The 26,075-nt window shown below is 43.1% G+C and overlaps 1 protein-coding gene across 5 annotated transcripts in view; it reads left to right on the top strand.

Moving 5' to 3' along the window:
• The window catches only part of Atp8b4 (ATPase phospholipid transporting 8B4 (putative)), a 192,172-nt gene that overhangs the window by 157,696 nt on the left and 8,401 nt on the right, over positions 1–26,075 (top strand). For all 5 annotated transcript variants that reach the window (XM_052183505.1, XM_052183500.1, XM_052183502.1 and 2 more), the window contains 5 exons: positions 1,955–2,102; positions 4,734–4,917; positions 5,461–5,684; positions 15,156–15,239; positions 20,538–20,783. In XM_052183505.1, coding sequence (XP_052039465.1) covers positions 1,955–2,102; positions 4,734–4,917; positions 5,461–5,684; positions 15,156–15,239; positions 20,538–20,783 — 886 coding nt within the window. The remainder of the gene's footprint in view (positions 1–1,954; positions 2,103–4,733; positions 4,918–5,460; positions 5,685–15,155; positions 15,240–20,537; positions 20,784–26,075) is intronic.

The following is a 26,075-nucleotide window of genomic DNA, read 5'->3' as shown; positions in this document are numbered from 1 at the left end:
TGGACTGAAGGTCTGGGAGAAGCGAGCATTAGCAATTTTAGTAGAGCATAAAAATTGTCCATTTTCTGCCTGGAAAGGGGCTTGTGTCACATGTTAGGAAGATGTTGTTGGGGAAAAGTCCTAAATAAATAGCATTTCAGCCAGTGTGTTCATGAACTTCACCCTCCTTTGGAATGTTTTCGTTTTCCAAGAGGGAATAGAGGTTGAGTCATTTACACGGCAAATGGGAGCCTCACCAAACAGGAAACCCTGGGAGATGTTTTTGGGTATTTTTTTTTTTTTTTTGCCTCAGTTCTTCTCAAAACCCAGTTTATGAGATCTGCAGCACCGTCAGAGATACACTCATGTCTGGTATCATTTCTCCCATTCATCAGATGGTGCTGCCAGTTTTCATGACCATGGTGAGTGTTCCTTGGGTTGCTTATCTACTGAGGACATCGGAGCCTTCTGCATGCAACAGGAATGCTTTGAGCCTGCTCTAGCTCCTTCCCCACAGTGCATTTCACACAGCCTTCTAACCTTACACATCCTTTTGTTTGTTTCTGCAAACTGCCTGCTAACTGTCTGATATCATCCTTGGAACCAAGGGCAAGTGACAAGGCTCTTAAAAAGTGCATGCGTGACTTTGGTCCTGGGCAGCAGAAGGCAGTGTTGAGCCAGGAAACAAGGCAGCCAGCCTCTGCTTCTAGGTCTGCCTTGGTAGTTTGTACATAAGCTCTTGGTGATGCATTTTTAGATGAATCACTGAATTTTAAATAATTCAAAAGCTGTAGGGAAAAATGTTTGTTTTAATACGATCGTTCTCTCCCATCAGAGGAGCTTCAGCATAAACTCATTGTAATAAAAGCTTTCCACCCTGGGCGGGACAGCAGGGAGACAGTTCATTTTGCCATTAAGTCAAAACATCTGCTAACCTATTCTTCACTTTCTGTTTTCTTTTGGAGTTCATCTATACATGTAGTGGTATACTCATGTGCAGCAGCTGGCTTGGACGTCCTTCTGCAGGGGGACATGTGCTGGCATTCCTGTGATGGAAGCTACTGTGGTCATGCCAACAGACCTGTTATTTATAACCTGGCCACCCACAGGTCTTTTGGGTGGGAATTCACCTTCCTTTTAAAGACATTATCGCTTTTTAATTTTTTTCTTTATTTTGAGAACAGTAGATTGCCACTTCTAGTGGGGCTATGTCATCATATAACCTACTGATTAGGTCTCGAGCATTTCGAGGAATTTCTATTTGTAAAAAAGCCCCCATATTTAGAGTTTGTAGTTTCTTACAAGATCATTGTTATCATTTAAACTGTTGGAGTTTTTTTTTTTTTACTTAAGATATTGTATTATTGTATAATAATAAATGGCATCATGTGTCTCTTTTAAAGCTAAAAAATATGTTTATAAGTGAACTATCGTGTTCAGCCAGGTTATATAATGATGAGCGCGCACATGTGCGCGCGCGCACACACATGTACATATGTCAGGAAGAAAGGGAGAGGGGGAAGTGGAGAAAAGGAGAGAGAGAGGGAGAGAGAGGGAAGGAGGAGAGCACTCTGTAATGAGACAGATTCATTCATCACCTTTAGTTTTTGTTTAGCCTATTGAAGAACACCATTTGTGTTGTTGTTTTCCCAGAGAGTGGCTCTTCAGCCTTTATACACCAAAGCTATCAAGATTCCTTAGTTAAAACCAGTTTTTAGGCAGTTTAAAACGTTTGAGATGATTCAGTTTTCACGATGTTTATCTGCCTATTTCCTTCACGACCCCCTTCCCCCCCACTCCCCCATGCAGCATTTACATGCACTGCTGTCTGCATCAGTTTGCTTGATGGACCTAATACCTGGGCCTTCCTCTGAACAGTGGTGGCATGAGTTCACTTTCAGGCCGGTCTCTTGGTTCGGTTGTAGATAAGCTCTGCGTACTTTGTTATGCCTTTTAAATTCTCTTATTCTTTAAGGAAAGCAAAGGAAAATTTGCTTGGACAAAACACGAGTTTTTCCAATGGACACGCAGTTTATGAAAACAAGCAGCGGCTGGGGTTGGACGAGGGTGCAGGAGGGGCTGTGACAGGAGAATACGCCTTGGTCATAAACGGCCACAGCTTGGTGAGTTCGCCCGAGGCTTGTCCTTTTCTTTACTCCAGTAATCTTCTCTTTTGTGCTGCCATAATGAGAGTCCCCTTTGTGTTTTTCAAACAAATGTCACTACAAGAGGTAGGGCGTGCACAGGATTTCCTGTTTACAAAAGGAAAGACTTCCAGTGTGCCTTTCAGACATCATTGTTTGAAGGATCACACTGGATGTGAGGCTCTGGAGAAACAATTCATTCGCAGGGAGTCTATGAATTTTGCCCAGTCACTTTGCAGGATGGTTTAAATGCTTTTTGGAAGGGGGGGATGGCACAGTTTTTCAGTTACTGCTCTTGCTAATGTTTGTGATTTGCGAGTCATAACCTGACCTTCACAGAATTACCACGCCAAATTATTGCCATTAAGATACCTCTGGTGGTTTTTCTAAATAGCAACATTCTGCAGCAAAGCCAAACAATTTGATTTGATTAGGAAATCTGGTTCTTGTCATAATAGAATAAACTTGCGTTGTACTTCTAACGCAGTTCAGGTTCCAAGCCCAGAACAAAACTCAAACCGCTCCTCCTGAGTCTCTAATTAGAATACAAAAGCCCCAACTGCAGTCTCGTGAAATTATCATTTACATGTACAAAGAACTTAATCTCACATCTTTCTTTGGCTTTGATGCTCATTTTTCACTTTGGAGTTTGGAAAATGAACGTTTGTTCTTGAAGACAGTTTCTTAGTGGACAAAAGAAGTTGGATCTGAGTCTATTAGATTCCCCCTTGTGACCGCCCTCCTGTTAGCTGGATCCCAGCTGGATCCCAGACACAGCAAAGTGCTGCTTCCACACGGTGGTGGAAAGTTACAGAGCTCAGCTGCAGGCCAAGCTCAGTCGAAAGCTGGTCCAGATGACATGAACTTTCCCCTTGTACAGATGAACACAAACTGAAAGTTATGTCTGTCTGCTGAGATCTGGAGTTGAGTGGCCCAGGCAGCTCAGTAGGACAGGATCCCTAATGTGTTATGCGTTGACAGTCCCTTGGGCTTGAGGAAGCCAGTATTTGTAGGGCATGAGCTTTCTGGGTGATAATCACCTACCCTGTCTTTTTCTCTGTTGAAAGAAAGCTCTAAGCTGGATGCTCTCCAGGAGCCCTGTTTGCTTCAAAGACCCGTGCTCATGAAACCATGAGATGCCCTTTTTCAGTTATGGAGAATTGACTGTATTTTTGCTAGCACAGTAAGGTTTTGTTTGTTTTCTTTTAAAATCATAGCTCCAGATTTCTTAAATTCTGAAGCTTTTCCGAAATGTAACCAGGTCTGTCTTCATCTAAACCCAAGTCTACATTTTACTTGCTGATAATAAAGAAAAATGAGCAGAGAGAAAAGGAACCATTCTGAGCAAAAGAGCCAGTCATATGCCTTGTCCTTCAGAGTATGTGATGTATTTGAGAAGGATGGGCCACAGGTTTTCTGAGGCACATAGGCTTCGATATAAAATGTTCTGCACCAGAGTCAACGTTTCAGACTCATTTCCCCATTCATTGGCTCAGACTGTTTTCACTGCTTAGACAGACTGGACGGGTCGCAATGCTAGAGTGTGGCAGAGAACTCAGACATGAATGGAGCATAGTCTTGTTTGAGAGATCACAGTATAGTTCTGATATTAGTATGACAGACACTACAAAAGAGGAATTAATACAATGCTTTTATAGCACAGAAATAGACACATTTAATTATTTGTTTAAAAAATAAACAGAGGTGACTTTCTGGTAGAATGGATGTCACTGAGTAAAAATGATTACAACTACAAAGGTATAAGGCAGTCTTGGAAACAATAATGTAGCCTGATGGGAATTACAAGAGGACTTAAAGGTGCTACTGAACATAGCCCCTGAAGATCTGTGGGCCAAACTGGAATGGCTTGCTAAGGATTCACTCTAAGATATCTGTTAGAAAACAGTAGATTCATGTTTCCTTGAATGTATCTAATATAGAGTACAACATGAGATGCTTCTAGAAAGGTAATTGTCCAGTTAATTGGGGAGAATTATGCTCTCTTTTCAGTAATTGCTTAGGGTATAGAAAGGCTCTTGGTATTTGTTGGAACAAGGGTAGAAATTGGTTGGGGAACCCCGACTGAGGCATATGTTGCCTGTCCCCTCTTGTTCAGGCTCCTGATTTCAACCACAGTGCTTTGCTAGGGACAGCCTCTGTTCATGTCTTTTTCATCTTGCCTATGCATTGGCATTCACAAACACTAATTCTACAAAACAGTGCAAAGGACACTAGCAGTGCGTCATGTAGAAATTACTGTGGTTGACAGTTCATGTGAAACTGTTGAGATATCAGCAGGTTCTCTAGCTGTTGCTTCCATTGATTTTAGTAGTTCCTAGTAGAACTTTCCCAATATCTACCGTAGCTATATCTTGCCAAGATGGCATGGTACCATGTCAAGGAGGCACACTGGGTGTATGTCTCTTATTTTTGTGTTAAATTCCCCTGAAACTTACCAACAGCTCAATAGTCATGTCTTCATTCTTGTTACTGCTTCTGTAACCCTGAATTGACCAAGTAATGAAATGGTTCTGAAATGAAGTCAGTCAAGAACCATGATATTTGCTTTGCAATTTACAATCGTGTGTTCTATTTGTTTTGATGACACAGGCCCATGCCCTGGAAAGTGATGTCGAGAATGATCTTTTGGAGCTCGCCTGCGCGTGTAAGACTGTGGTTTGCTGTAGAGTCACACCACTCCAGAAAGCCCAAGTAGTAGAGTTGGTAAAAAAGCACAGAAATGCTGTGACTTTGGCCATTGGTGATGGGGCCAACGATGTCAGCATGATTAAAAGTAAGAGCGTATTGTTATCAATGATGCACACTGCACTTATGAAGACCTGTTACAGCATGTGATATTATATAATAGAAATGTGCATTCATTTATTTTACCATGGTTCTTGTATAAATTATTCTTTCTGGGCCCAGCACTTATACAACTATTACTACCTCTAAGACATTTCTCTTCAGTTAAACCACCTGCTTATTTCTTAGTTTAGAAAATGACATTGCTTGCCTTCTACAGTTTGAGAGGGAGAAATTCAGGGCAGGTGAAAGCAGCCAGGCCTATGTTCCTAGCAGCTGGGTTGATCCCATCTTTGTTATTTACAAGTGTAAAGTGCAAATTTCCAACCTTTACCCAGCCCAATCTTCTCTTAGGTAAAACTAGGGTCAATACTTAACTGTGTGGCTAGTTCATGGTATATGTGAAAAACTAATAATAATTACAGCTATATAGTTACCAATAAATGGCTGATACAAAAGGGCAATAAGTTTCTTAAAGATGCTACAATTCTCTTTGGGGATGAAATATTTTCCGTCTTCTTTTCCCTCCTAGGCGCCCACATTGGCATAGGCATCAGTGGCCAGGAAGGACTGCAAGCAGTCTTAGCCAGTGACTATGCATTGGCTCAGTTTAGATATCTCCAACGGCTGCTTCTTGTTCATGGAAGGTGGTCTTATTACAGAATGTGCAAGTTCTTATGCTATTTCTTCTACAAGAACTTTGCGTTCACCCTTGTGCATTTCTGGTTTGCCTTCTTCTGTGGTTTCTCGGCACAGGTGAGTAAAAAGCACCCTTGTTATTCCTCCCATGAATGGCTCCCACTCTCCGACTGTCTTACTGATAAAGAAAAGATACTTCTATGCCTGAGCCAGGACAATATAGCCATTTGGTGATTGAGTGTTGATGAGCTTTGAATCCAACCCACATAAAAATAAATGGATAGCTAGAATTTTTTTTTATGTATAGAGTAACTAATTATTGCATCTTGCATATCTTTTAGCTTTTTATGAAATATGTTGGTATGGCAGCAGGTAGGCCTTATGAAGAGTTTTTAAAATATATTTTTTATTCTTTAAAAATCTCCCAAGGTCATAGTATACCCACCTCATCCCAACTCCTTCTAAATCTGTTTCCTCTCCACCTCTCAAATTTATGTTTTAAAAATATATAACTTAAAAATAAACTTACCACTTGCCAAATCCAACTTGTGCTGCCCATAAATTCATGGATGTAAGGCCATTCACTGCTACATGGTCAACCTACTGGGGCCCACAGACTTAAAGAAAACTGAGTTTCCCTCCACTATCAGCCATCAACTACCAACAGCTCCAGAGCCAAGTCTGTGGTAGGTCATGAACACCTCTCCTATCCAGGCTGGAATGGTGACAGGCCTGATCTTTGCAGGTCTCAAGTAGGCAAACACAGTCACTATAAGTTCATGAGTGCAGGGCCTCGTGTTCTGAGGAGACTGGTTTCTTGCTGGCATCTTCCTCCCCTGTCCTGACCTCTAGCTCCTGTGTCTTTCTGTCCCTTTTTCTTCTGTGGTTCCTTAGGGAGACAGGGTGTGTTATAGATGCCCTATTTATGGCCGAGCACTCCACAGACACTCTATATTTCAATCAGTTGTGAGTTTCTGTATTAAGCGTCACCCACTGCACAGAGAAACTTCTTTGATGTGTTCTAAAATCTACACTACCTGATGGGTAGAGAGATAGGGATTTAGAGGGCAGTATGATATTTCACACCAAGGAGAAGTGGTTGATGCTCAGACATTAGAGCCTTTTTGATATCATTCTGCCATCTAAAATTTACCTATGGAGAGTGCTGATATCATTTAAGCAGCATTTTGCATCCTTTGATCTTGCCTTGCTGGCTATCATTGTGGCTCCTTGACGCCACTGTTGGATAGGACTATTGAGTGCTCTTCTCCCTTAACAGCTCATGTAAAACCTTCAGATATTATGGGAGTTAGCACTCAGAGAGAAGGCTTCAAGATCAGTTTCAGCTTGATTCTTTCAAGCCCTGTTTCTGAAGTGTGTGTTGTTTCTAGCTATAGGGTCTTCACATTCTGGGAGGTGACCAAGGGTAACAGCAACTGCTTATATTATTTTGGGAGTCTCCTTGACTTACTTGATACACAACTTTGGTGGAGGTTTCCTATGTACTAGGGTTTTTGATAGATTCCATTTCATACAAACTCATGAAGAAATATTTTTTAAAATTGGCAGAACACAGAAAAGGATCCCTCCCCCCAATCAGGCTGAGTAGAGTAAGAAACGCCTTCTAGAGCTTGCATTTAACCACACTAAAGATGGAAGTTTAAGTCCTTGTGTGTGGTCTCTGTTTCAGGGGTACTGAGAACTGGCTGTGAGGGCCACTGGGAGGTGGGGCTGGACTTGGCCAGGCTTTCTGTCTCTTCTCACTGTTTTTCCCTTGATTAGCACCAAGTGTAACGTGTTTTGGCTTCCCCTCCGAGCCCTGTTCTTCTAAGGACAATGTGTTATAATGAAGCAAATACAAGGAAAACAACATGTTTGGAAGAGATACCAACCAGTCTATGCAGGTTGAGAATTTATGTTGGGGGGACATTCTTGCCTCCATTGAAACTATCTTGGTGGCTTTGGTCTCCATTGCCATGTGCTGGATGTGGAGATTTCCTCAGCTCCTAAGCCTCACCTCTTTTGAAGAGAGCTGACAGAGATACTTTTATTTACTACTGATCTTCTCCCGAGTGGCCTACCCTTCAAGGTTCCTTCTCTGTTCAGTCCTGGCAGAGGAAAGACTTATATACATTCTTCCATGTCTTTGCATGTTTGCTTGCTTAGCAGCAATTAGCTTCATTCCAGTTTAGGGCAGGTGCTCTGTTGGCCTTCTGGGCCACTGCATGAAATGGAGGGAGGTAATTCCCACTGACAGAGAACTCACAGTCTGGGAATGATTTTATTTGTAGAAATGTGAAACGGATGTTAAATCACTCCACCATCACATTTCTCTTATTTGTTGAGCCAACTTTTTTTTTTATTAATTTTTTTCATAAATTTTATTTTGCTATTTTCTCCTCCCCCAATTCCTCTCAGATCTCTATTCCCTACCCATTCAACTTCATGTTCTTTTTTCCTCAAAAACAAACAAAAACCCAGACAACTCCTCCCAGAAAAGATCCAAAACAAAAAATAAATTAAAAAAAAAAACCCAAAAAATAGTAAGACAAAATGCCTACCCCCCCCCCAAACCCAGAATAAAATAAAAATTCCACAACAAACAGACTTGGAAGGTTGGCCAACTGCTCCTGGGCATGGAGCCTGCCCTGGAGTGTGGTTGATATGCCCAGTGACTCTCCTATTGAAGAAAACTGAGTTCCTCTCCCAGTAGGTATCAATTGCAAGTATCTTCTTGCTTAGGGGTGGGACATTATGTCCACTCCCTTTTCTCTCTGTTAGTATTGTTGTCTGGCTTGAATATGTGCAAGACTTGTGCTCACTGCCACAGTCTCTGGAAGTTCATATGTGTATCATTCTTGTTCTGTCTGGATGACACTCCCTTTCTTTCCAACCACTCACCAGTTTTACTTCTCACAATCCTTTACCTCCTCTTCTGCATCGAGCCCTGAGCCTTGATGAGAAAAGCTTGATGTGAGAGCCTCTCGTTTAGGACATCGTGCTGCATAGTCTCTAACTTTCTGCTCATTGTCTGGAGTGTGTCTGTGTTGATCCCCATGTATCTTGAGCAGCTTCTCTGATGAGGGCTGAGTGATGCACTGACCTTTAGATATAGAAACATGACACTAGGAGTCATTTTATTGCTCCATTCCCTTGGCAAAATAATAATAGTAGGTTTTCCTGTAGGTCCATGACCTATCCAGTCTAAAATTCTTGGCCACTTGTACTGTGTCAGGTATAGGTTCCGTCTTAAATCCAATTTTAAACTTAGTTGGTTTTCCCTCTAATATTTCTATTGCTCTCACACTAGTCTATCTCATACATAGGTTGTTTTTGTGGGTCTCAGGTTTTGTAGTTGTGTGATAGGGATGATTCCCTTCCTTCTCCAGAGGCATGCAGAGAACATTCTGGCACTGTGAATGCAAGTAGGATGAGGCTTCTAGCTGGGTACAAGCTTCACTTTTTGTCTGATTATATGTAAGTGGTGCTTTCAGCAATAGGACCTTACTTACCATCGTGTTGTGGAGAGCGAGAATAGCCTTGGCAATAGTTTATAATGTTTGGGAGTGGGGGCGCTCTTTGGCACCCCTTTGGCCAATGACTCACCAGGATATAACCCCTTCTTGGCACTAGGGGTTTTACTTGGTTGCACAAGATGTTTTTTCCATTATATGGTAATGACATTTAAATTCCTTTCATACATGTATGTTTTTGGAAACTTGTCTTAGTCAGCATTCTATTGCTGTGAAGAGACACCATGACCAAGGCAACTCTTAAAAAGGAAATCATTTCACTGGGGCTTGCTTACAGTTTGGAGGTTTAGTTCATTATCAGCATGGTGGGCAGCATGGCAGCATGCAGGCAGACATGGTGTTGGAGAAGGAGCTGAGAGTTCTATATCCATCTCTGTAGGCAGTTAAAAAAAGAGAGCCACTGGGCTTGGTTAGAGACCTCAAACCTTAATTCTCATCCCCAGGATACACTTTCTCCAACAAGGCCACACCTCCTAATCCCTCTCAAGTAATGCCACTCCTTGCTGCCCAAGCATTCAAATCTGTGAGCCTAGGGGCCAGTCCTATTCAAATCACTGCAAAGCTCTACTGTAATAGGTTTCCATGTGGTTTTTCATAAGGTTTAATGTTAGCTGTCCCTTCCCATATTCCCTCCTTGACCCATTTATTCTGGTTTTCCCTTTATGTCTCCATAACACTAAATTTTATTTCTTCTTTCTTGGAAGAACCCCCACCCTTCCACCCCTTGTCCTTTACTAGGTACTAATCTCTCTGTTTATTCAGATGGTAGCAAACTTATCAAAAGTTTAAATACTGTCTTCCACATATAAGAGAAAACATGCAATATAGTTAAAGAATTTATCTTGTGTGTGTGTGTGAGGAGGAGCCCAAGGACCATGGAGCACATGAACAGGTAAGAGAACAACTTTCAGGAGTCTGTTCTTTCCTTCCTCCATGTTGGTCCTGGAATCAAACTCATGTCATCAGGTTTATGGGCAAGATACCCACTGAGATGTCTTGATGGCCCTCAGACTGTATGTTGAGGTAGATCCTTTGCTCTGTTGGAGAGTTTAGAGGTAGGGAATGTAAACCTTTATTTTATAAAAGATGACCTCAAGTTCCTCAAGAACTGGGAGTCAGTGGTGGCATGATCAGGCATATAGCTCTTGCCCTTTTAGCTCTTGGTCTACTGGGCTTGAACATGCTTCCCCAGGTGTCTTGCCTTCTAGAATCATCTGGAAGCTTGAGTCTATCTTCTGTCAACAAATGTTCCAACTCAGCTGCCACCAAGGGACAAATAAACATAAGCTGGCTTGGTGAGATTTCCAGCTGGATTTAACAGAGTTTAGATAAAGGTTGGATCATGGCTCATTCTGCAGGGCATGCCTTACTCTGACTAACTATTGCAGCTTACATTATTTTCCTTGAGTTTAGTGTGTGCGTGCATGTGTGTCTGTGTGTATGTGTGTGTGTGTGTGTGTGTGTGTGTTATTGTTAATAACCATAACTTATTTTAAAAGCACCCAGTCCTTCGTGGGTTTTAATAAAGATGAGTTGTCCTTCCAAAAATTGCTGAGGCCCAGTTTAGGAAATTCACATTTGAAACTGTGTAAGTGTTGGCACTGAGTGCTTGAGATGATATTATCTGATGACAATTTATCATTGTCAGGGAGATACAGAGATATGTAGCTTAAAAAAACCCGTGTAATATGGAAGCAATTATCTTTTCAAGGCTGGAAGAGGTTTGTCAAGTAATATAAGAAAATATACAGTGAAACTTTGGAAAGCGATGGGAAAGACTGAGGCTAATCTTGAGACTTGATGGCGTCACAGGTTTTAATACCTGAGGCCTATTTCCACAAGGCAGGAGAGTTCCTCTGCCTTTGCCTTCCAGATGTGCCCTGTGAAACACAGAGACAGGCATATGTTTAGCCTTGGCCCTTCTATCTGATCCTAGTAGTAAATCTCTGCTAATTATGAAGACCAACAACCGAAGAGCTAAAGTAATATACCTATTTATTTTCCAATGCCTTTTCTTTAGTAGAAAAATGTTGAGAGATAAAAGAAGTTATACAGCTTTTTTCTCTATAACAGCAAACATGAGGATATACATTTCTAAAGAGGCATCTTGTGTGTTTGTCTTCTTCATTTTATCATCTGTTTGTCTATATCTATCTATCTGTCTATCTGTCTGTCTGTCTGTCTGTCTGTCTATCAGCAGTTCTGGTGGCTGGTTCATGCTAGGCAAACACCATGTCTCCAAACCAACCCCCTCTATGACATTATTTGTAACTTATCACATACTAGACTCTAAGTTAGTTTCTTGGGCTCCTGGATGAGAGTGACTGCAGGAGCTGACAGCTTGATTGGATGGGGCTGGGAACCAGGATGTAAGTAATTACAGGTCAATGTTAGGAAGCACTGAGATGTAGTGAGTCATGGTACTAACAAGGGCCTGGAATCCAGCCCTGGAATGAGCCCAGTGTGGGAGAAAGGCTGTTGTGGTGTTTTAGCCTGTGGATGCTCTTGGCTTCCACACTGCTTCAAGCTGTTGCTCATCACCTAGGGAATGGGCCCTGAGGAAAATGGTGGCATTCACAACAAGGGATGGGAATAGGGTAGCTCAGACAGGCATCCTAAACAATCTTCCACCTACCCCAAGCTGATTCTTCAGGATCAATCAAGCTGAGCAGGCTGCATTCAGAGGACAGGCACCCTAGCTGAGGGGCTGCAGGAAGTGGGAGGAGTGAGTACTGGCTGCGTAGGGGGACAGTCATTGAACAGGATGACTTCATGAATTTGAAGAATGATTTGGTGACTGAAGGCTGTTGCAAAAAGGGAGAAATCTCCAAGTTCCTCTTCTCAAATGACTCTAGCCTGTGTCAGGTTGACGTAAAACTAACGAGCATAGATACACTGAAAAAGAATTTTCCTCCTTCTTGTGTGAGAACTTTCCTGGGGAGATACCGCATATGTGTTCACTTATACAAGAAATGGACCCCACAGTTGACCAAAGTAACAATCGCAGTAATGTCTGTCCTGGTGAACCAATTAATTTTCCTTGGGGGCCACTAACAGGAGTGTGGGTAAGGGATTGCTTACAGGGTCAAAGATGACATACAGGGTGGCTGTGTGTGTCAGCACAAAGCCACATGGTGACACTCATGAAGGCTGTGACCCTAGAGCACTCTGCACAGCTTGCAGGTACCAGGAATGGGCTCAGTGTCTCTCTTCTGCTCAGCTGGTCAGGCTCCTCCTGCCGCTGGGGCTCTTTATCCATTTTATAAAGCTGGGGATTGTGAGCTTCTAGAACCTTCCAAGTTTAAGCTTTTCCACATATGTAACGCTATGTTTATCTTTTGTATTTCACATGCCCCTCCCTGCCTCACTGCTGGGGTGCCCAGAGTGCGGCCAGTATACCTGCCGCTTAGGGGAGGCAGAGCAGAGTCCGTAACAGGTGGTCCTCAGCCCGTGATTTCCTGGCGTGGGAAACACCAGAGTCTGGGACTATTGCTGTGGTTCCTGGCATTGCTGCTGTGCCACTGGAAGTCCAGACCGGGGGTCCTCGTTCAAGCTTCCCCTCAAGGGGCCCACAAGTCAGGCAGAAAGCGGAAGGTAAAGCCTGGGACAGCAGTAGGACCTGGTTTAATTCCTGAATGCGTGCTGAGAGTATAGAGGGGGCTCTTTGCGATGAAGCAACCCTACCCCCTATGATCCCTGATGAGGAAACTGCTTTGTGTGATGCTTAATGGCACCTTCCTCAGGGTGAAACAGGAATGACCAGGAAGGGAAGCTCATGGCTGGAATGTTTGGGGCTTATCTAGATGCCTCGTTAGCATGGAGAACTCCAGGGTTTTATGCTAAGTGAAAGATTGTCATGGTCCTATAGGTGGAGAGTTGGTAGTTTCTTGTTCCAGAGCAGGTAGAGGTAGGCAGGTAATGGCTCCACTCCGACCATCCTCAGTTCTGAGATTCACGGGGTCTGAGCTCGCTCCTTTACCAGTTCTTCTATCTGGTGGCATGGTCCACTTGCCCACAGGTTTCCATTGGTAGAAAACTGAATCACACGTCTCCTCCCACATTTCCTCCCACATCTCTTCACACATTTACTAGCCTTTCCCCATCCCATTCACCCCTGAGATCTAGTTGACAGTGGTGCTAATGCTCAGGTACCTTTTTCCTCACAGGATCCAATCACTGAAATCTCTGAGTCTGATGACCGGCAGCACTGTTGTCTGAGTTATTTAAGCTCAGTAACGCTCCATGGAGCACTGTTGGTTGGGGTTTGGTATCTGAAGAGTAGCTTCCACTTCTTTTTCTTTAACAAATCTACCCTCATTTCAAAAATAAACGATGCTGCTAAGAATAGGAAACTTTAAATTCAGATTTTAGCCTTTAAAGATTCTAGAATATTTTCTCATTAACATAATTTACATCTGTAGGATGTAATTTAAAAGGTCATTTTATTTATGTCACTCAGCAGAACCCACATTAACATCTCTAACTCATTCAGTTTTAAAGATCTACAGTTGCTTTAGCACTTACAAGGCAGTGTGCTTCAGAATACATTCAAAATCTGATAGGTTGATCCAGAGTCTTTTCCTTTTTCCCAATAATTTTTTTCATTCACTTTATATCCCGATCACAGTACCCCTCCCTTCTCTCCTCTCAGTCCCTACCTTACAAACCCTTTCCCCCATTACCCATTGCCCCTCTGTCCTCAGCTCAGAACTACAACAGTGATTCCAATAAAAGACAAGGCTGCCTACCCTGGGATCCCCTTCCTCTACCTGGGCTGCCTGGTCGGGGCTCAGTGGGATAGAAGGTCTTGCTGGGACTAAATACCTAAGGCGGGGAGGCTTCCCCTGCACTGAGGTGAAGAAGAAGGGATAATGGGGAGGATTTGTACTTATTGATAAATTTCTATGTGAGTGATCATGTTGAATAATTACTACCTATAATCTAGTATTTGATGCAAAGCTATGTCTCAATACACATTGAAATATAACTGAATGAATGCTATCAGGGTGGTCATTGGTTAGGAGCCAGAGGTCCAGATTTTAATGTTTGCATCTCCCAATAATAAGAGACTCTGAAAGATTCTCTCTCCATCTTTCTATGACATCAACAAAATGCACACATAATTTCTGTTCTACTAGTGGGACTCATACAAATATTTTGTTTGATTTTTGAAAACAGTCTTTTGTAAACCAGGCTGACCTCAAACTGACTATGTAGTTGAGGGTAACCAGGACCTTCCTGGGTGGAGTGATTGCTGGCCTGTAGCTCTACCTCTGGCTTATATAGTACTACAGATCGAATCCAAGATTCCACACACATTGTGCAAGTGTTCAATCACTGAGTTGCATTGCCAACCCCTGTGCAAGGCTGCACATGGGAGGGGATGCTTTCATTGTCTTGCTTACTGCATCCAGTGCAGTGAGCACTGATATCTGTGCTCCTTTTGCTGTAAGTCCCTCATAAGAAAAGATCTGAATATAATATAGGGGTAACAGGCTCATTTGTGTGTGTGTGTGTGTGTGTTTTTTCTGGGAATGCTTTAGTACATTCTCTGTATATCACTAAGATCATGGGTTTGAACTTGTAATAAGCCACTAAAAACTTGGAAAATGCAATGGTAACCCACTGCAAGAGTCCGGTGTCTCCCGTGTGTCTGTATTGTGTGTTGCTCAAGTATGCGGCGTGCATTAGCTCATCTCACCCCAACTGACACACAGCGAGGAGGCTATGATGAGCCCGCAGAGATGAGATGGAGCTGAGCATGGTGATGCATGCTTTAATCCCAGCACGTGGGAGCCAGAGTCAAGAGAATAGCTTTCTAGTTTGAGGCCAGCCTGGGCTACTTGTCTTAAAAACAGCAAGAAACAAATCAAGCAAAAACCAAATACCTAGAGATAAGGAGATAGAAGTTAGAGAGGCCACAGTCCCAGATCAGAGGCAGGATGTGGGGAGAGCTCATGTCCCTGCCCTTGCCCTCTGAGTTACTTCTCCCTGACAATGATGGTCACTCTGTGGACAGTGTTTCTCATGGACATTTCTTTTCCCTTCTTTTCAGACTGTCTATGACCAGTGGTTCATCACTCTTTTTAACATCGTTTACACATCGCTACCTGTTTTAGCCATGGGGATTTTTGACCAGGTATGTGGTTTTTGCTCTATTTGTTGCCTTCTTTCTCTGTTGACTCCTTCAGCTGTTGCTAGCTAGCTTTGAAGTAGAAGGTTGATTCGTGGGAAGATCCCTAGGAATGCAAGCTTTGAAAGAAGTGTTACATGGGCCACAAGGCCTTCTGGGTCCCTTCCCCTGCCCGCCGCTTCTCCAGAAAGGTTCTCTGTCCAAGTTTGCTCTTCTGTTCTGAGGAACTTACATCTTGCTGTGTTGATTTAAGTTCCTGCGAAGTCATGCATGAAGTCTCCCCTTTCATTTGAGTCCAGCATTTCTCAAATTTCTGTGATTGTATCTTTTTAAAAATATAATAGTTTAAATTAATTTTTAAGAATTTCATAAACACATACAATGTATTATGTTCACATTTACTGCTCCAACTCCTACTCCTAAGTCTTCCCAGATCTATCCCAACACCCCCACTGTCCCTCTTAACTCCAGATCCCCCTCTCTCATTTTTTTAAATGACCCATAGAATCCAAATTGTCCCACATTGTACATGTGGATGTGAGGTCACCCATGGGAGCAGGGTTGACATATTAGGGGCAACATTATCAAACAGTGACCCTCCCTATCCTAGTAGTCATTAGCTGCCATCATGAGCCCCTCTCTTATCCAATCTGGAAAGGTGTCTGGCTTGATCTTGTACAGAAAACCACAACCTCTTTGAGTCCACTAGGGCAGTGACCATGTCATGTTCAGAAGTTGTTTTCTCTACCCCTCCCCACACCCTGGTCTCTGGCTCTCTTTTGGAGAGAGAATATCCCACCCACTCTTTTGGAATATTCCCTGAGCCTTAGAGTCCAGTGCATTGTCCTATAGTTCTTTCCTCTGAGATCCTATTTATGGCTAAGCCTACTATAGACATTATCTTTTGTGCTTTGACCAGATGTGAGTTTCTGAATTAAACATCATCTACTTCACAAAGAAGCCTCTCTCATGAGGACCGAGAACTGTATTAATCCACGGGTGTAGAAGTACATATTTAGAGACCAGGTTGATACTGTCTGTGTCCATTTATCAAAATAAAATTAGTAGGTTCACTTCTAGGACTGATTGTACCAGCTGTGGGTTATTAGACAGAGGTATTGTTCCAATGATGAGTTGCCTTCTGTGGAACAGATCTTATCCAATCAGGAAGTATTTTGTTACTTTTAGAGTATATATGCCCCTGTTGTACCCATGGGTATATCTTGCCAGGCTGTTGTTGCAGCTTGAGGGTTTCACAACCTGATAAGACTGTTGATGACTTTTCTCCTTTGGTGGCCTGCAGAGAATCTTCTGGAAATGTGAGTGTTAGCCTTCAGGGAGAAATTGTCCCGATCAGAACCAGCTTGATTTTTCCATGTTCAATGACCAAAATGTGTGGTGTCTTCAGCATTAGAATCTCACTAACAAGGGTGGGGTGGGGCGGGGGCCAACCAAGAGCAGTGGCAGTAGTTTACTATTCCCGGCTTCTCTGGGATAGTCCTGACCAACAGCTCAATGGGAGGAATCCCACGCCTACTACTTGGATTTTTATTTGCCAACTTATGGCTTTTGGGAGAAGCATTATTCCCTAAGAAGGGTAATTCTAAGTGTGCATGTTTCTCTCTCTTCCCGCCCCTTCTTTGTGGTGAAAGCTTGTAAAACAGTAGGTTTCTATGTGGCTTTAAAACTGTCCTAGCATTAGGCATCCCTCTGCCCACCCTCTCTTCTGCCCACCCTTGCATCCCCTCCCCGCTTAGACCTTCCTCTCCATCATTCCTCTTTATCCCTTCATATTACTTGTTCTTCCCCCACCAAGGGCCCCTCTCGAATGTCCTGGCTTCTACAGTTACTACAGGATAAACACACAGATCTAAAGAGTCAGTGCTAGGATCCACGGCTCTTTTGTTCCTTATGTAACTCTATCTTTACTGTTTCCTCCCCTTTCCCCCCATTAAATGTTAGAGCACAGCATCTCTAGCTTTCCCCAGCTCTGATCAGGTCACAGTGACCCTGCAGTCTGTCAAGAGTTGACAGGCCGCTTCTGTGATTCTTAGAGCTCACACACTTGGCAGGGGATGTTGGGGAGCTTTCCTCTTCTGCTGCCCAGGACAAAGATAACTTTGAACTATGTCGCTTTCCAAATAATGCAATACGGAAATTCCTGCCATACCCTTGAGAGTCTATAGCAGTGAAACAAAACAAACAAACAAACAAACAAACAAACAAACAAACAAACCCTTTGTTCAGGAGCCTTTAAGGTCTCTCTTTTAGCTTTGCATCATGCTAGCTGTGGAGGCTAAATGAAAATGAGAGCATGGTGGCTCCACGGTGTGGTGGAGGGGAAGGTTTTCATTGTAGATATGTGGGAGAGGACAGTCAGAGGCATCTGGAAGACCCCAGACTGAACTGGTCCATGGAGGGGCATTGAGGGACAGCGAGAGGGGCGGGGCGCAAATGGACCAAGAGAGCACATGGCTGAAATGCCAGGTTTGAGTAGGAATGAGAAGCTGTGGGGAAGGGCGCGAAGCCCTTGGGCTGGAGGAGTTGAAGGCAGGGCGAGTGAGAAGTTCCACCAGGAGCCACAGGTACTGCGTGAGCCTTGTCCTGGGTTTCTTGGAGACCTGACAGCGGTGGGTGCTCTCCCAGAGTTGTCCGTTCCTGCATAGTTAACAATATTCTTTCTTCGAATGAAGCCTCTTCTGAAGGGTGCTCTCTGTCCGGTCCTTTCCTGAAGCTGTTGCTCTAGCTTCAAACATCAAAATGCCTTTGAGTTCGTGCACTGAATGGGGAAGTGCCGTGTTAGCCTCTGGCAGGTGGAGAGGACCGTGCAGGGTTAAGGAAAAATGGGCAGCACTTAAAAGAGCAGCACAGACAGTGGAGCCTCCTTGGCCAGCACAGAGCAGAAGAGAAACCCAGGCTGCTGCATGGCCCATCTAAGGGAGGCGAGCACACACAAGCCCTCAGTCCTGGAGAGAAAGAACATGGCCTTTTATCTAGTGTTTATGTGTGTGAGACACAGGGGGAAAGATCAGTTACAAGAGTGGTGCTTCATAGCCCACTCTGGTCTGGAATGTACTTCCTGGCAAACGGGGAAGTCTGGTTGCCTCTGGGGAAGTGGAGACCCAGCCAGCAAGAGTTTCCACGGCACAACTGAAGTGTAGTACTTTTTGAAAGGTTTTTTTTCTTTCAAAGTATTTTTGAGACCAGCCTTTCTCCGATCTGTTATTAGAGCTGTTTACTAGGCTTCGTCTTCTGGCCCAAAGCTATCTGTTGCATAATACACATCCTCACACTGCGAGGCCACTCCCTTCTCCATTCTCTCGACTTTGTAGTTGGTTCTGAGTCTCCTGTCCATATGTAAGAGGGGCATCTGCACAAAGCACTGAACTTCAAAAGACCTTAGATGTAAAGGATTAAGCACACGCTATTCCAAGTGCTGATGTTTATAAGCGTTTCTTTTCTCGGTGCTTTGTAGCTGCCCACAATGTGGAATCATAGTAAAAATAAAGCAGTTCTGGGGGGAAAAAAAGCCCAAACAGTTATTGTGCAATTTGCAAAAAGCAAAGCAAAACAAAACACAAGAAGCCTTGTTATTGCCATCAAGTTGAATGGCTGTTCCGCTCTTTTCTTGGGCTGCCTTGGGTTTAGGCTTAGGGCAGAGTCATGGGTGCTGGGCTACAGGGCCCCAGGGACTATCTGTGGTGTCATTTATTTTGTCTGTGGGTGAGCAAGACCTGGGAGGTTCTATCTAGTCCCAGACAGGCTAGCCAGGCAGCCAGCCAATCTGTGGCAGAACCAAGACCACCACAAACTCACTTGAGTCTGGACTGCTACATTTATTACCATTATCATTATTTTATTAATATTATGTTAGCTTAGATAATAATTGGCTGTTTAACATGAGGAAAGAATGTTGCAGAAACTTCTCTCGACCATCTGTCACAGACAGTGGTCTCTGTGAGGGAGACATTACTGCTCGCATTTCAGGAGATGAAGAAAACAAGACTCAGGTTTGATAACAGCACGGCACTGTCAAATCAATCTGTTGCCAGACCTTCAGCTCAGCACTGTGTGCTTTTAAAGCCTGTGCAGATGAAGACACCAGCCACCGGGACAGGGAGAAGCCACACTTGTATCCAACCATGTCTCTAGGAAGGACTTCTTAAAGAGAATGTATCAGGATTCATTGAACCTCACTCTATACAGTCTGGGCCATCCTACAAGGATGAGGAAGAAATGGACCTCCTCCAGAATTCCCCATCTATGGTGGCCACTTCTCCCCCTATGGTCTTCTGTTGTTTGTTTGTTTTGTATTGTTTCATTTTAGTGTTTTGAGATAGTTTCTTTGTGTAGCCTAGGCTGTCCTGGAACTAGCTCTGTAAACTAGGCTGGCCTCGAACTCAAAAGAGATCCAACGCCTCTGCCTCTGAGTGTTGGGATTAAAGGCGTGGGCCACCACTGCCTGGCTGGTCTTCTGGTTTTGTCTAGTCTTCTATGCCAGCCATCCGTTTGGTATCGGCCCTTGGTTTTGATGCTCATAGGATGGTCATTGACATCACTTTGCAGCTAGGCAGAAATGCAGATTCTGCTCCATTGATTCATATGTTCATTAAACTTTAGAAAATTCAGGTAAGTTTTTTTCTAGAACTTTGTGGCTGCTAAACATGGAGCCTCTTATTCTGTCCGGTTCTGTTCTCCTGAGCTTTGTTGACATTTACTACTGAATTCTCACTTAGGTAAATCACTGAGATACTGAGCGTTTAGTCTCAGCCCCTTCCCACTTTGAACACCACATGGTGTCCCTTCCTTCCCTCATTGTTTCTGCTCACCTCATCCCCAAATCGCCAAGTCTTACTCCTCAGCTCTCTGAAACCATCTCCGGGTCACTACCACACACTGAATTAGCATTTTCCTTCTGGTCCACGGCTATCCACAAATGTGCTGGAATCTTTCTGAGGCGGCATCAGCCACAGCATCCTGCGGAGGATGTAGAGAACAGATTTTGATTTGAGTTTCAATAGGTGCATTCAAGTTCAGTGGAGTCCCGGCTCTGCTACAGAAGATCTGTGTGACCTCTCCTCTGTCTCTCTCAGGGACGGAAGCCTCACATAGCAAATTGGGGATCATTTATAATCAGGTGGGCTCTTCTGGGAATAAAAACCAACAGAACGTCTTGTTCCTGCCCAGGGACTAGAAGGTAGAAGAGAGTGCTTGCAATGAGCTTGTCTGTTTCTAGGGATAGGGAATACAGGGCTTCTCTGACTCTTCCCCAGTGCCCCTTCTCTGAAGTTACACTGTTTCCAGGACGTAAGTGAACAGAACAGCGTGGACTGTCCTCAGCTCTATGAACCTGGACAACTGAATCTCCTTTTTAACAAGCGAAGATTTTTCATCTGTGTGGCACATGGAATCTACACCTCGTTAGCTCTTTTCTTCATTCCCTATGGAGCCTTTTATAACATGGCTGGAGAAGACGGGCAACACATTGCTGACTACCAGTCCTTCGCAGTTACTGTGGCCACATCTTTGGTCATTGTGGTCAGTGTACAGGTAACTCTGTTCCTTAAAGCATGTCTGCTTTGGTGTGTCAAGTTTATATAAGTTGAAGTTCACTGTCAGCTGATTTGGCTTCTTGAGGTAGGGGACACGGAGAGGTTGCCGTGTGTGTGTGTGTGTGTGTGTGTGTGTGTGTGTATGTGTGTGTGTGTGTGTGTATACATTTGTGTGCAGGTGCACTTGCCTTTGACAATGCAGGAGGAGGCCAGAAGCTGTGTTCTGCAATCGTTTCTCTACCTTAATTTTGGGGATAGGGTAACTCATCAAACCTGGAGCCCCCCATTTCAACTAGATTGGCTATCTGCTGAGCCCCTGTGATCTGCCATCTCTGCTCACCCAGCACTGGGGATACAGGTGTGTGATACCATGTCTGTACTTTTACACAAGTTGCAGGGATCTTCACTCAGATCCTCTTGCACACACAGCAAGTACTTTATCCACCAGGCCATTGTTCCAGCTTAGGGATTTTCTTTTTAACTGCACATTCTGAAATGAAGTCAGCAATCTTTAATAAATAACAAGATGTGATGAATTAGTATTAAGAATTTATAACATCTATGTTTATAGAAACACAGCAACACTTATTTAAGTTGGGTATTGTGTATAAAGAAAAAATGATTAGGGGTGGGAGGTGTGGCTCAGTGGTGGAGTGATTGTCCACTGTGCTCAAGACCATGGGTTCAAGGCTAAGTACTGAAAAAAAGTAGCCCACTGGAGTGACACATACCTGTTTTCTCAGCACTAAGAGACTGGAACAAGAGGATTGCTAAAAGCTGGACTACTGTGTAAGACCCTGTCCCATACTGTATATAAAAGAAAAAAAGCCACACTTTTATTCCCTGCTTGTGTTTGGAGAAGAAGCATTTCCAAGAATAACAAAAGTTTCCTATAATTTCAGACTTAATAAGTCCCAGGTTTTGAAGTGACAACTAGTACTTATTTGGCAATACACTTACTAAAAATCATTCAAGAGGCTCAAATGACACTTCTGAGTGGGGAGTCCTCGGTGCTCTGGGCTGGGCTTTGAATTGTTTTCAAGTACAGTTCTGTTAGATGCTGGTGAGCTAGGGTTCACGCAAACATCTGGTCCATTAACACCTGCAGCACCCAACTGATGTGGTGGGTGATCCAACCTCTGTGTTTTGTTTTTTATTATTGAGCAAATTGTTAAGAAGTAGAGGGCATCTTTGTGGTAAGTTACAGTAATACATGGCCATTTCTTGAGTATTGAATAAATGAGGGAGATGATAAAAGGGAATTTTCTCTCTACTGATCCTATCATAAAAGAGTTTGTCAGGGTGTGTCCAACCATTAGAAAAAGAATAATTGAAACTGACTTGCTTTTTTAGATTATATCTGCAGTCTTTAGACATATCCATGACTAGTTTTCAAACAGTCTGTGCTGAGCCTGGGACAACTGATTTAGCTGTGGGCTGTGTTTCTCATGAGGTTCAGAAGTCTTCAAAAGCAAAGTCCTGTAGGGGAGTCTCTTGAAGAACTGCAGACATAAGTTGACATATAGGAAACTTGGAAAGAGCAGAAAAGTACAAAGAAAAAATGAATATTCACCTACAGTTTCCATAGTGATGTTAACCTGGTAAAAATAATAGAAGTCAATTTTGTGTAACTTTATAACGTAGTTTCTCACTGAACTTTGTCTCGTGAGTATGCATCTTGTTTTTGGATTATTCTCTGAAATGTCCCATTTCACAGCTGTAACGCTTTAACATAGACCATGCCATGATTCACCAACCAGTACACACCATTACATTGTTTCTCTTTTCACCTTGAGCAGTAGCAAACTTTCATAAGTTCTAATTCTCAATTCTTCTTTATGACCTTAAAGTGTGTTCTTTATTGGTATTTCATTTGGTTTGTTTGTTTGAGACAGGGTCTCACTGTCTGACTCGGAACTCACTGTACAGACCAGACTGTCCCTACCTAACTCACAGAGATCCACCTGCCTCTGACTCTCAGATGCTTGGATTAAAGGTGTGTGCTGTGCCATCATGCCTAGCCAGGCTGTATCCTCAAAAGGAGAGTGCCGAGTCTTAGGGTATATGGAAGTTTGATGTTCTTTTGAACTCATTGCAAAACATCTTCCCAAATGGATTCTTTTCAGCTGCTGAGTATAAAATACCCTTCTTAGCCAGGCCTTTGTGGATAACAGATCATTACTCTGAATTAGTTCACAATAAATCCACAGCCTTTGGTTTCCAGGGAAATAATTGATGTGCACTAAAAAATATCAAGCTCATGATTTAAACAGGATTAATTTAAAAAGAATGTCATCTCTTGAAACAATTGTAGATTTCCAGAAGCATTGACATTGCGGAGACAGTGCCTGTGTCTGCTCAACCTGACTTGTTATATGTGGGATCACATATAACCATGATGCCCCTGTGATGTTACAAGGAATTGTCATGGATACAGAATTATTCCCTAAGCTATAGGTGTGGCTCAGACTTCTATAGTTTATCTTTCTTTAATAACTTTCTTTATTCTGATGTTCAACATAGGATTCCACAGGGTACTGCGCTGTTCTGTCGCCGTAGTCTCTGACCTCTGATGGCTCTGTGGTCATTCTTCATCTGTAATAACTTTGAAGACTAGTGGTCAGATCATTTGTAAATGCTCTGCAGTTTGCATTGTCTGATGTTTCCTTGAGAAGAGTTAGGCTGTGGACTTACCGGGAGAATCAGAATGAGGTGTTATGTCCTTCATGTTTCTTCCCCTATCTCCGAGCACAGTCACTCTACCTGGGAGTGCCGCGTGTACACATCACATTCTCCTTTTCTATCTGACAACTGATGGACATACAGGCTGATTTCATTTTCAGTTTGGAAAGTTGTATTGTAGCATGCAGGGTCCAAACACTGGGCAAGAGAAGTCTACAGAGTGTCACTGTATAAGCTAGCTAGCAGGGAGGAAGGTCCCCAGGCAGTTAGAAATCAATTTCCATACATCCTGCCATCGACAATTGTTTTCAACAAAAGGATTTTACTATCTAGTGTTGGTGGTCAGCCAAGATCAGTAGTGATAGTCTGGTTGTTTGGGGGAACCTCTGAAGACACCTTAGCCAACACCTCATAGGGGTGTGCTCCATGTGTGACACTGAGATTTTTGTTTAATAATTCATGTCTTTTGGGAACAACACTGTCCACCCACACAGGGTACCCCCATCCAAACTCCTCTTTAAGCTCTTACCCCATCTCCTTTCACACCACATGCATTCCCTCCCCTCTTTCAGGAAAATTTCTGGCTTTTTGATGTCTATAGACACCCTATATAAAGCATACAAATTTTAAAAATGCAAAGCTAGGATTCACATTTGAAAGAGCAAGCAGCCATTGTCTTTCTGGGCCCAGATCCTCACCTAGTCAAATATTTCCAGTTATGTCTGTTTTCGTACATATATCGTTTTAAAATCTTGCTTTTCTTTGCAGCTTAGTTTAGTTTCATTGTTTATATGTACCATGTTCTCATTAACTGTTCACCTGTTGATGGACATCCAGGCTGTCTCCATGTCCTGCTGTTGTGAATAGAGCAGCAACGCTCACAGTCGGACAGGTGTCCCTGCAATGGAATGTGGAGTCTTTGGGTGTATGCCCAGGAGCAGTACATACAGATCAAATAGCCTCACTTTTAGTTTTCTTGCACAACTGATTTCCATAGTAGCTACACCAGTTCACACTCCTACTAACACTAAATAAGGTGTGCCCTTTCCTGAGAACCTCATTAGCATTTGTTGACATCTGCTTTATTGATCCTAGCTGTTCTCAATGGGGTGAGGTGGAATCTGGAAATATTTTTAATTATAACCAAACGTTTTACAGTCTTGTTCTAGATCTTTCTTCATCGATCTCGAATGAAACAAATTTGGAGCTTTTTTTTTCTTTCAGCTTTTTAACTTTTTTTTGTATTGAAATAGATTTTTTTTCCCATCATATAATATGCCTGGATTACAGTTTCCTGTTCCTTAACTCCTCCCAATTCCTCCCCATCTCTCCTCCCATCTGGATCCATCCCGTTCGTGCCTCTCATTAGAAAACAGACTTTTGGGAGAATATCATATCATATATCATATATCATATATCATTTCATCTCATCTCAAATCATGACATATGATAAGACAAAATCAGATCAGAATTGCATTTATGTGTCCATCCATCATGTTGATTTAGAAGGCCTTGTGTCCTTGGGGTCCTCCAGCCCCTCTAGGCCGTATACTCTTTCTGCCTCCCTTTCCAAAGGGCTCCCTGAACACTGAGGGGGGGAAGGATTTGATGAAGTCATTCCATTTAGGTGACAGTGTTCCAAGGTCTTCCACACTCATGTCTGTCTGTGGGTCTCTGTCTTTGCTCTCTTTTGCTGCAGGGGGGATGCCCCTCTGATGCTGGCAGAGCAAGCCGCTGCTCTCTGTGGACATCAGAATGTCCTGTTATTGCTACTTTTTAGGTCTTCTATAGCAGCGGTATTTGGTTTTACCCTAGGTCCCAGAACTATCTAGTCTTAGATTCTTGGCCACTCAAGCAGTGTCAGGTGTGGGTTTCATCTTGTGGAGTGAGCCTTAAATCAAAGCAGATCTTGGTTGGTTGTTACCACAAGCTGTGTGCCACCATTTTGCTGGCACATCTTGGAGCAGGACACCACTGTAGGGTCTGTGGCTGCATCGTGGTTTGAGACAGTTTTGATTTTTCTTTTCTCCCTCTGTCTTTACTCTTATCCTCAATGCTGGTTTATAAATGATGGTTTGTTTTGCTTCAGAATGCTTCTGAATACTCCTTTAACATAGGTTCTGAAGTTAGTTCAGAAAGAGTATTTGGATATTAAAATGTGAGTTTAAACATCATTTATCTTTGTATTTAAACACTATATTGTGTGAGAATACGACTCATCAGCTAGGGCTCCTCCTGCCCTGTCGCTGCCCCTTGTCAGCTTTATTGCTACATTTTTATCTTCCAGTTTCACTGTAGTAGATTGATGTCAGTTGACTCTTTTTCTATTCTGATAGCACCTCTTACCTCTTTGGTCTAAAACCTGTTCAATTGCTTTCACTAACACCACCAGAATGTAATTTGTTTTTGAACTCATTTGCTAGGGATTTGAACAGTCCTCTCAGTCTGAAAATCTAGGCTACTGCTGGCTGAGGACAGTTTTCTTTTATCATACCTTTGATCAGCACTTCTTTATTTACCCGTTATTTTGTTTAAAGATCCTAGTAACTGTATTGGGTTCATGACTCCGCTATCCACAGAGTCACAAGTGGTTTGCGTGTCTTGGCGT

Source organism: Apodemus sylvaticus, chromosome 5 (assembly GCF_947179515.1).
Source record: "Apodemus sylvaticus chromosome 5, mApoSyl1.1, whole genome shotgun sequence".
Taxonomy (NCBI): domain Eukaryota; kingdom Metazoa; phylum Chordata; class Mammalia; order Rodentia; family Muridae; genus Apodemus; species Apodemus sylvaticus.
The sequence above is the reverse complement of the archived record's forward strand: the minus strand, read 5'-3'. Positions and strand labels throughout refer to the sequence as shown.